The sequence below is a fragment of the Quercus lobata genome, chromosome 5, assembly GCF_001633185.2.
Source record: "Quercus lobata isolate SW786 chromosome 5, ValleyOak3.0 Primary Assembly, whole genome shotgun sequence".
NCBI classification, from domain to species: domain Eukaryota; kingdom Viridiplantae; phylum Streptophyta; class Magnoliopsida; order Fagales; family Fagaceae; genus Quercus; species Quercus lobata.
Genome location: NC_044908.1, coordinates 51,077,607 through 51,088,585, shown reverse-complemented (window position 1 = coordinate 51,088,585; position 10,979 = coordinate 51,077,607). Strand labels below are relative to the sequence as shown.

The window sequence follows — 10,979 nt, the reverse complement described above, 5'->3', positions numbered from 1 at the left end:
TCTACCCGTAGGTAACTTAGTATAGTGACCGTCCACCCAATGCATTATACAAATATTCCTCTTTTATTGCCCCCCTGCCATGTTTGCCTTCGCTACTTGAATTGATCATCTCTCAGATTGTTCGTCACCTTGGCAACTTTGATGATTGGTACTACCTCGGAGATATTGTAGAAGGGTAGGCGGTATTGGTTGTTCACTTTTTTTTTTTTTTTTTAATCGCAAGTAGAGTAAATATTCTTCAGGCATTCGGTATTCTAAGGGGGAGGTAGCTTCTGCCCATCAAGTCTCTTGTAGGGTGGTTGTCATCCAAAAGGTGCCTTTTTCGTGGAGAATTGGTCTTCCATCTTACTGGGTTGCTCCAGTTTTCTGCAACTTCCCTTGGCCTACAAGGATCTCTATTTGTTGTTTCAGATCATAACAGTCCTTTGTGTCATGTCCATGTTCATGGTGGTAATGTCAATATTTGGTGCTTTCATCGTTTGCTTAGATCCTCATTCATCCTCCTTGGCCATTCCAACATGGGGTCGTCTTTGATAAGTGTAAGTATATGGTCGATAGGAGCATTTAGTGGGGTGGAGCGAACGAGTCGGCTGTTAGAGTGTCTATGCCTCTTGCCTTCTCTTTGGCCAATCGTTCATCGTTCTGCAGTATTGAAGTCATCAGTCTTCTCTTCTATTTGTTGTTCCCTTCTATAATATTTTGAAAGGGTGGATAGTGATTATGACCACTTCTACGTTAATCATGCGATAAGACTTGATGTTTTTACAGATGCTTAATTTGCACTTCCAACACTTAGTTTTGTAGGATAAGAGCTTTATTTTGTTGAGTAAGTTGCTTGATCGCAGCCGAGAGTGTCTGTAGTTGCCATTCTACAACAATGGGGGAGATTTCCAGTTTATTGGTTGGCTAATGCCATCAATCGAGTTTAGACCGTACGACCTTTTGTCTCAGGGATAAAGCAATGACTGATTACTCGTATTTCCCACAAACGGCACCAACTGATGATGCTGAAAAAATCACCAATGAGCCATACAATTCCAACACACTCGATATCAGACCTGCCCAACATAGAAAAAGACCTTACAGAGAGTACCGGTGTGGTACCGACCAATGAGCTTCCGAAAGTTAAGTCAGAAGAGAGCTCCAACAATGTTAGAGAGTATGAGCTTTAGAGAAATTGTGCGTACCTTTTTCTTGAGGGTCTTTGGGTTTTTATAGTCACGTTGGGCCAGACTCCTTTGCTTGCGGAACAAGTCTTTTCCTTATGGGGAAGATACTCATTAATGCGTGTATATTCTAGAATTGTACTCATGTTGGAATTCTACAAATCAGGGCTAATCTTGTGTCACAAGTATTTTCCATTTAAGGTTTATTGGAGATCACATAATAATGGGCTGGATGCCACGTGGCTATTCGGTCTGTACATGCCATGTTTGTCCGTGCCATCTCTGTCTAGATAGCTCCATCATGCATAATTTTTCCTCTTCACATATCATATCATATACTAGGGGATTCTAGCCTTTTGCCCCTATTGGGCAAAATATTTGGCAATATGCCCCTGTTTCCAAACTATATAGGTTTGTGACCCTGTTTTGAAACTCGATTTTAATAAAATCGAGTTTCAATCAAAAACTCGATTGCTTTAATATAAAATATTCACTTCAAATATTTATCTTAAATTATTTGAATATATTTACTTTCTTAGATGCTTATTATTTTTAATGAGTAGACATTTATCTTTGAGTTACAAAGATAGGGTAGCAACAAATTGGTAATTGACTTAAAAATTCGCATCCTAAATTATATTAGAAAATCGTTAGATTTAACAAATTGCTTGGTCAATTAGGAATCACACCAAAGCTTTAGATGGAGCTAAATATATATGTGTGTTACAATGACTGAATACTATGCATATCGATTGTGTTCGTAACCATATTGTGTTCTTAGTATTTTGGATTAATTTCTGTTAAAATTCTGCAATGTGGCTTTTTTTCATTGATGGAAGTGTATTTTTTAAGTTAAATAGTCACATGACGGAATCTTAATAAGAGAACTTAAGAAACAGCACCTAAGGTACTGTACATAAGTTTTGTCCATAGTTAAAAATGTCCTGTTTTTAAACAATGTTCCTAGTTAAAATAATATAGTTTGATGGTTATAAATGAGTTTTTATTTATTTTTTTTTTCTCGCTCTATAACATTTAACTTTTAATATATGTTTTAAATTATATTGCGTCTTCTTATGAACAATTCTTGCATTGTATGACCAGCTAAGTTATGTCTGTCTCTTAGAAGAACACCTACACATTAACATCATTATTTGAACAACTAACCATCCACCCCCTTCCCTATTTTACCATCGTAAAACGATCCCGCACTTTGTGCAGTTTAAACACTAGTACAATATACTAGCCTTATCACACGCGCTTCGCACGTGTAATGAGGCTTTTTTTTTTTTTTTTTTTGGTTTAGTGAAAACATTGGGCTTAGTGGTCCTATTTTATAACAAAAAAGAATGACTGTCTTTATTTTTTATATACATTTTTTATTTTGAGAATCTAATTTATAAATGGATAAAGTAATTTGAAAATCAACAAGAAAATGATCCCACTTTTTAGGCAATGTTTTAGTGGGAGTTAGAGTTTTATTTTTACTAAATTGTTCTTTAGTTTTATCTCTGCATAAACATAAGGGTGTAGGGGTATTTTTGAACCAAAAAAATGAGGATCCCAAATAGGAGAAGCCCCTTAAATAATAGTATAGATAATAGCAGAAGCCTTTAAGGAGGTGCTGCCACGTTAGGAAAAATAACCACTTAAAATGCTGCCACGTATATGGCTTTTAAGTTAATCCAGTCGCACATTGCAATGTTTGGCCTTTTAAAAAACTGCCACACTTGCAATTAAAAAAGGATGAATTATATTGTTTCGTTAGGTTAACACACCATTTGATGGCATCTTAGTGAGTGTTTGAATCCGTGTTTGCGTTTCCACGTTCACGTTTTCAGCTTCTTCTTTTTTCTTTTTTTTCTCCCAGCGCGTGAACAATAACATCACATGAATTCATTGTGTAGGAGACAAAGTGCACTGTTCATGCACTATTCACGGGTCCCAAGGCACTATTCACACATTAAAAAATTATTTTACTACAGTGTTTTCAGTTTTCAATTTTCAGTTTCAGCAAAAATAAGTTTTATCCAAATAAACCCTTAGTATAAAAGGAAAAATAACTGGTTAGAACACATTTAAAAGGCTTGCAATTCTCCCAAAAAAAAAAAAGGCAAAAATGCAAAACTAACCCTCTAACTTTTAGTCTTTTTCATTTCAGTCCTTTAACTTTCAATTTTGTCATTTCAATCTTCTAACTTTCAATTTTTGTCAATGCAGGACTCCGTTAGAACTCAGTTAGGGGCTGCTATTAATTGAGCCAAAATGACGTCGTTTTGGCTTCTTTTTTTAAAAATAAAAAATAAATTTTGGAAGTTATAATAATAATAATAATAATAATAATAATAAACGGTTTCAGGACTCCATCACCAAACTCCAGTGGCAGTGCATAATATTAGGAAAAAAGGGGAAAAAAAAGGACAGATCAAGATTTCTTTTAAACAAAAGCACTTATACCAGAAGAAAGATTTAAACATTTTTAATTTTCCAACCCATAATATAAATCCTTAAATACTCCAACAGAAACCCATCTAAAAGAAGATGTAGAAAACCAAAACCAAAAACAATATTCAACAGAAAACTGAAAGACAATGATAAATTACAAAAACAAATGTTATTTTTCAGAATCTACAATCATAAAGAAATGAGCTACAAGGTTCTACAGTGAACAATATGGAACCAAGTACAAATAGGGATACGAAAACAAGATACCACTTCAAGTGATGGAGTTTTGAATCGGTTTCTTTGTTTTGAATTGGTTTTTTTTTTTTTTTTTTCTTTTTCTTTTTCTTTTTCTTTAAATTCCCATTTAAAAAAAGAAAAGAAAAAAAAGAGCCAAAACGAGTCGTTTTGGCTCAATTAACGATAGCCCCTAACTAAGTTCTAATGGAGTCCCGCATTGACAAAAATTGAAAGTTAGAGGATTGAAATGACAAAACTGAAAGTTAGAGGACTGAAATGAAAAAAACTGAAAGTTAGAGGGTTAGTTTTGCATTTTTTTGCCAAAAAAAAAAAAATGCAGCATAGAAAGAGAGTTCTTCATTCCTCCGCCAGAAAAGAGAGATCGACAAAAAAGAGGGACAGAGAAATAGAGAGACAGAGATAAAGAAAAGGGTGCCACCCAGATCTTTTGCCATCTCCATAAGCCTCCACTCACTACCCGACTATCGGAATCGCTACTGGTAAAGTTTTGTTTTAAATTTAAAAATTTAGAGTTTTTGCTTTTTATTTGGAGAATCAATTGGGTGTTAATTATGATTTAGATTGGTATTTTGGGTTAGATTTGGTCAAATTTATAAACATGCAAAAACTCTATTGTTTTTTGTTTTCTGAAACTTCTCACCATTGATTTTCCCCTGTTGATACGTCTAGGATTCTTCTTTGACCCCTTTTGAAAAATAGACGGCTTTATTCTCTTTCTTTGATGTTTTCGTCTCAAATTATCATTTCTGGTTCACTTCTTACAAAAACAAAACAGTCGGTTCTGTCATTGTTTTTTCTATAGTTTGGCGTGGACTACAAAAAAGCATAGAGAGACATCTCAGGCCAGCACTACTGTCGGACTCTAACCACCAAAAAATTTGCATCCCTCAACCGGCGGTACAATGTTACAGGGTGAGTTTTCTTTTTTTGCTTTATTTGTTTTTTTTATTTTTATAAATCTTTAAAAGAAAAAACCAAAATCTTGCAATAACAATGATTTATGTTTGGCAATTTTGGTATTTGCTTTGTTTCGATTTAGGCATTTCGGTTATTTATGGTTTCAATAAAGGTTTTTCCCCTTAACCAAACCTTAAACCCATTCTTTCAACACAAACAAGCAAAAGAAATAATGCATCTTTATCATATGGCTGATTAAGCAAACCAGATCACTATTTTTTCTACCATTCTTTCACCATGTCGAAACCTTTACCGATAAGGTTTTTTGATTTCTTTTAAAATTTTAACGTTTAAATATGATTTAGGCTTGAGGATTTCAATCGAATTGATTTTGATTTAGGCTTAGGTTTGGGTATGTAATTTTTTGAATGTGAAATTCTTTAAAATAAATCATGTTTAAGGTTTCAGATATGCTCTTGATTTTTTATTTTTTATTTGTTCTTCACAATGTTGTTTGGTTAATCATCTTATGGGTTCTAAAAACAACTCTGTTGGAGATAGTTCTACTTACATTGTTTAAATTTGAGACAAAATTAAGGTTCATAGAGAAATCTGAGGGTCACCCCTACGAAAGCCGCCACCTGTTATCATTACACCATTCTGTCACTCTCATATTCCTAAAACTGCTACCAGTAATTTAGATAAATAAATAATTGTGTGTTATATAGGTTTTGGTTGGCTTAGTTTTGATATAGGTATCTAGGTTAATCTTAGGCTTTGAATTAGGATTTTTTTGCAGAAGAACATACATTCATGCCATTCTTTTAAGTTTTTTTTTTTTTTTTTAATTTAAATAAATTTACAATGAGTAACAGCAAATTAACCGCAAGCTTTACAAATTCCCCCTTTTATATTATTTTCAGCTTAATTGTTTTATTTCATGCATTGCACAATGAACCAGATTAATGGTTTTTTTAAGATTCACCCAATCTCATTATATCTCAAGGTATTTTTGTCCTTTTTATGTTCTTTTCTCCTTATTCTTTAAATAGTTTTCTTTTTGTCTACATGAATATTAGGTGGGTATAGAATCTCTAGAAAACCACCCCATTCTCCCTCTCTCAAATTTTGCCTTTTGTTATATGCATGCAAACGGTTTGATAAAATAGCTTCATATTTTTTCCCTTTTAACTTCAACAGACTTTAATATAACTATATGAAAGGTTTGTTGCAGACTGTTGTCCTCTTAGTTGGTATTTTCTGTGAAGTTGAGGTGGATCTGTGAAAAGGGTTTTGGGTAAAATTGAAGGTTTGTTGGAGTCCTATCAGTTTAAATTATTTTGGTTGTTTTAGTTGCACACCTCTAATTAATGGAATTTATCTATAAGGAACTGTAAACTTATATTGATCTATCAAAAATAAAATTAGAGCAGCTTAATACTTTATGAGATCCAAATAATGTTTTATGTTTGTGCATTTTCTCTAATTATGCAGGTAGCCTATAAACTGATGGTTATGCACGAAGGTTGTTTGGAAGGGAAGTTTCAGTCTATTGAAAGACTAAGGGAAACCAATCAGCAGAAAGCTGCTGTTCATCATGTCAGACAGGTGATTATAAGTAGAAATCTTGCCCTGAATCACTTATGCTCCTTAGAAAGGTTCTAAGGATCCCATGGTTCTGATTTTTGACAATTATGTGGAAATACGATATTTTTTTCTCTGCAAGATTCCAGAAATTATCATGTAGCTTTTTGTCTCTATTGTTGCACTTGATGTGATTAATTAGTGCTTAACTTTGGAACCCTGATGAGTGTTGTTGCATTGTTATCCTTCATCTCTTTATTTTGTATATATATATCAATTTATAGTAAATTCATTATTTATTTATTTATTTTTTTTTTTGGTTGGTTGTAATTTCAACACTCTTTTTGGTATAACATATAGCTATTTAATCAATTAAATCATTTGGTTTCCTTACATGTTCTGTGCTGATTTCTCAGCTTATGTAGTTACTCCTTTTCATTTATTTATTTTTTTGATAAGTAAGAAGAGAATATTATTGATAAAAGAATAGTAAGAGAAACACAAAGAGTTCACGGTAGTGAACAAAGGAAAAGAAAAAAAAAAAAGGCAGAAGCATCCCCTAATCTATTCTAATAGATGAAAGAAAATAAAAAAAGGTAGAACTATTCGAATAACCCCAACATCGAGACCAATCAAAGAGGGTCTGCTAGCAATACTCTAATAAATGAACCACAATTTTTCCCTCATCCTCAAAAGACCGCCTATTCCGTTCAGTCCAAATAGTCCACATTAAACAACCTGGAACCAAATCCCAAATATCAGAGCTATGCTTCCCAAGCCAATGATACCAGCAAAATAATAAGTCCAAAACTGAACTTGGCATGACCCATTCGATCCCAAACAACCGAATCATATACATCCATAAAGAATGAGCTATCGGACAGAAAAGTAACAGGTGATCCATAGATTTTGCATTGTTACAGCACAAACAACAACGATTCGCCAAAGGGCAACCACGAAGCATAAAATTATCCAAAGTTAGAATCTGACCATAGGCTGCTGTCCACATAAAAAAATCCACCCTTTTTGAAACCTTAACTTTCCAAATTCCCTTCCAAGGGAAAGTGGAAGGAGCTGCATCTCGAATCTTATGATAAAAAGACTGAGTATCAAACTTCCCACTGCCATTAAGATCCCAATAAAGTCTGTCACACCCTCCACCCCTTGGAATTCGATTTTGGATGAAATGAAGAAAGGAGTAGGAAGCCGCCAACTCCCAATCATTGAATTTCCTATGAAATCTTAAACTCTACACTCTGTCATTATCACCCACTAGAGGGCTTAACACCTCTAAAATATAAGCCTCCTTATTAGCTGAACACAAAAATAACTGAGGATACAGAATTTTGAGAGGAACATCCTCAATCCACTTATCATGCCAAAAAAGAATATGAGAATTGTCCCCCACCACAAAAGAGAAATGCTTAGTGAAAGATTCCCACCCTTCACTAATACTCCGCCATAGCCCACAACCATGAGCCCTACTACAAGCTCTAGTGCACCAACCCCCTTTTCCTTCCCCATATTTCATGGCAATGACCCTACGCCATAGACGCGAGGTTTCATGGCCATACCTCCAAAGCCATTTCCCTAATAAGGCCTGATTAAAAGGCGCCAACTTCCAAACTCCCAAACCACCTAACACATGCGGTAAGCAAACCCTTTCCCAAGCCACCAATGGAAATTTGAAACACTCAACTGTTGAACCCCACAGGAAGTTCCTTTGAATGCATTCCAATCTAGTCGCCACAGCTTTAGGGATAGTAAAAAGGGAAAGGTAATAAGTCAGAAGGCTTGAAAGGGTACTCTTCAGCAAGGTGAGTCTACCACCCTTTGACAAATAAAGCCGCTTCTAGCCTGAAAGCTTCTTATCCATCCTCTCAAGGATCGGATTCCAAATAGAAGGTGTTTTGTACAAAGTACCCAAAGGCATACCCAAGTAAATCATAGGCAAACTTCCCACCCTTCACTGAAGGATATTAGCCAAAGACTGAATGTTAAGCACCTCCCTAATAGGGACAATTTCACTTTTCCCGACATTTACCTTCAAACCAATAAAAGCTTGAAAACAAGTCAAAACCAACCTAATAAAAAGAATCTGCTCTCTAGAGGCATCACATAAAAGAATGGTTTATCAGCAAATAGAAGGTAAGAAACACGGATACCAATAGAATTAACGGGACCTACATGAAAACCCTGAATGAAAATGCCATCCTCAGTTTTCTTCAGGATATGACTTAAAACCTCCATTGTCAAAAGAAAGAGAAGGGGAGACAAAGGATCACCTTGTCTGAGACCAAAGAAACCAGCAGGAGATCCATTAACCAAAATTGAGTAGTAAACAGTAGAGACACAAGACATAAGCCATCTCCTCCATCTATCCCCAAAGCCTATCCTCTCCAACAAATAAAACAAAGCATCCCAATTCACATGATCATAAGCTTTCTCAATGTCTAACTTACACACCACCCCTGGAGTACCGCACTTTTGTCTACTGTCTAAACATTCATTAGCAATAAGCACTGAATTCAAAATCTGTCTGCCACTCACAAAAGAATTTTATGACTCCGAAATAAGTTTATCCAGCACCTGTCTCAATCTGTTAGCTAGAACCTTAAACAATAGCTTATACACACTTCTCACTAGGCTGATAGGCCTAAAATCTTTGATATTTAAGGCATTATTTTTTTTGGGAATCAAAGATAGGAAAGAAGCATTCAGAGACCGTTCAAACTCTGAGCTCCTATGGAAGTGATCAAAGAATTCCATGACATCTATTTCCACTACACTCCAGCATTTTTTAAAAAAAGCCATAGTGAAACTATCTGGACCTGGGGCTTTATCACCCTCTATCTCATGTAAAACCTTTACCACTTCCTCCTTAGAAAAATCTCTCTCTAATTCAAGTTGCTCATTCTCCTCAATTCTAGCAAACTCTAATCCATCCATAAAAGGGCGCCAAGTATCTGACTCAGTGTACAACTTCTGATAGAAATTGACCACCTCACACCGCACCTCTTTCTCATCCTTATAGAAGGCACCATCTACCTCTATACCACGAATATGATTGGTTCTTCTATGAGAATTTGCAACCCGATGAAAGAAGCGAGTATTATTGTCTCCCTCCTTCACAAATAAAATCTAGGACCTTTGTCTCCAAGAAATCTTCTCCAAAGAGGCAAAATTAGCAATTTCACCTTTAATCTGAATACGATGAGTTAGATCCTCCTGAGAAAGACCAGATAAATCCTCCCTAGCATCCAAACCTAGAAATTCAGATAAAAGACATTTCTTCCTAAAGGCCAGATCCCCAAACTCCTCCTTATTCCACTTTTTCAAGTCCTCTTTAAGAGCTTTTAATTTACGAGCCATAATAAAGCTAGGAGAACTCGAAAAGTAAAACCCATTCCACCATTGCCGAACCCTCTCTACAAAGCCCTCTTCTTTCAACCACATATTCTTAAACTTAAAGGCACTCCGACCTTTATTAACATTACTTGCCACCAGAAACTACACGAGGGAATACCTTTTGTGACACTTTTCCAAAGTGATCTACCCAATCCACCGATGCCAAGGTTCTATCAATTCTTGACATATAAACTGACACCGAAACTTTAAACCAAGTAAACGAAGCCCCTTCAAGGGGTAAGTCCACAAGGTAATTAGCCTCAATGAAGTCTGAAAAAGAAAACATAGTTGGACTAAAAGCCTCACAACCAAATCTCTCACTCGGATATCGGATGGTATTGAAATCCCCAAAAACACACCAAGGCATATTCCACTTGGAGTGCATTCTTGAGAGTTCTTCCCATAGAGCACCCCGCTGACTATCCTCATTAGGCCTATACACTCCTGAACAAGCCCATACAAAATCATCTACAATCCCCTTTGGTAACACATTAACAGAAAACAGACCAACAACACAATCCACTTTTTTAAAACTCTCTAGTCCCAAACCAGTAACACCCCCCTTACTGTATTGACTGCATCTAGAACAACCCAATCTAGGAACGGACTACCCCAAAGGCTTCGAACAACCAAAGAGTTAGTTTAAAAAAGACAGCTTAGTTTCTTGAAAGCAAACTATATCACACTTCCACTCCTTGAGAAGATTTTTACTTATATCTTACTTCTAAGGATTATTTAATCCCCTAACATTCCAAGATAGCAGCCGTAAACTTATTTAAAACTGGTAATCACCCTTGCACCTACTGATAAGTCTCTATTCCTCCCCTTAGAAGCTACCCCATGATAATTAATAAAAGAAATCAAACCTTTGAGTTCCCTAATCCCTTTTGTCTTGGAGTTCACAATACCTTTAGAAGATCCACCACTAACAACATCAACACAATCTTGTTCAAGGAGACAGAACAGAGCCAGGCATTGATCTTTATGCTTAACAATAGGAAAACTCACAATTCTACAAAAAAAAAAAAATTCATCAGGCTACAAACCCATTTCTAATTTTTCACCACTGACCCTTGAAACTCATCCTTATCACCTTCCTGGATCACCTCCAACACCTTTTGATCATTGGGATCCCATTTAGATAGAGGTGAGCACTCCAAAAAACCACCTTATCCTTTCCATGAAAATGGCCACTAGAATTAACTTCACAATGCTTCCACT

General features: G+C 35.6%; 1 protein-coding gene across 1 annotated transcript; it reads right to left on the bottom strand.

The window, feature by feature from the left end:
• Window positions 1-8,316: 8,316 nt before the first annotated feature.
• LOC115990644 lies at window positions 8,317-9,806 on the bottom strand. The gene is made up of 4 exons (XM_031114454.1): window positions 9,499-9,806; window positions 9,076-9,426; window positions 8,538-8,889; window positions 8,317-8,394 (listed from the first exon to the last, which is right to left on the bottom strand). The coding sequence occupies exons 1-4, from the start codon at window positions 9,804-9,806 to the stop codon at window positions 8,317-8,319; spliced, it is 1,089 nt and encodes a 362-aa protein (XP_030970314.1).
• Window positions 9,807-10,979: the final 1,173 nt, after the last annotated feature.

What these genes read in the sequence shown, in the direction of transcription:
- LOC115990644 (XM_031114454.1), bottom strand. Translation starts at nt 9,806, where the DNA reads ATGTGGTTGAAAGAAGAGGGCTTTGTAGAGAGGGTTCGGCAATGGTGG. An exon ending in AAGATTTCTTGGAGACAAAG is followed by an intron (nt 9,427 to 9,498) that starts GTCCTAGATTTT and finishes AAATTCTCATAG; the next exon opens with AAGAACCAATCATATTCGTG. An exon ending in AGGAGCTCAGAGTTTGAACG is followed by an intron (nt 8,890 to 9,075) that starts GTCTCTGAATGC and finishes TGTGAGTGGCAG; the next exon opens with ACAGATTTTGAATTCAGTGC.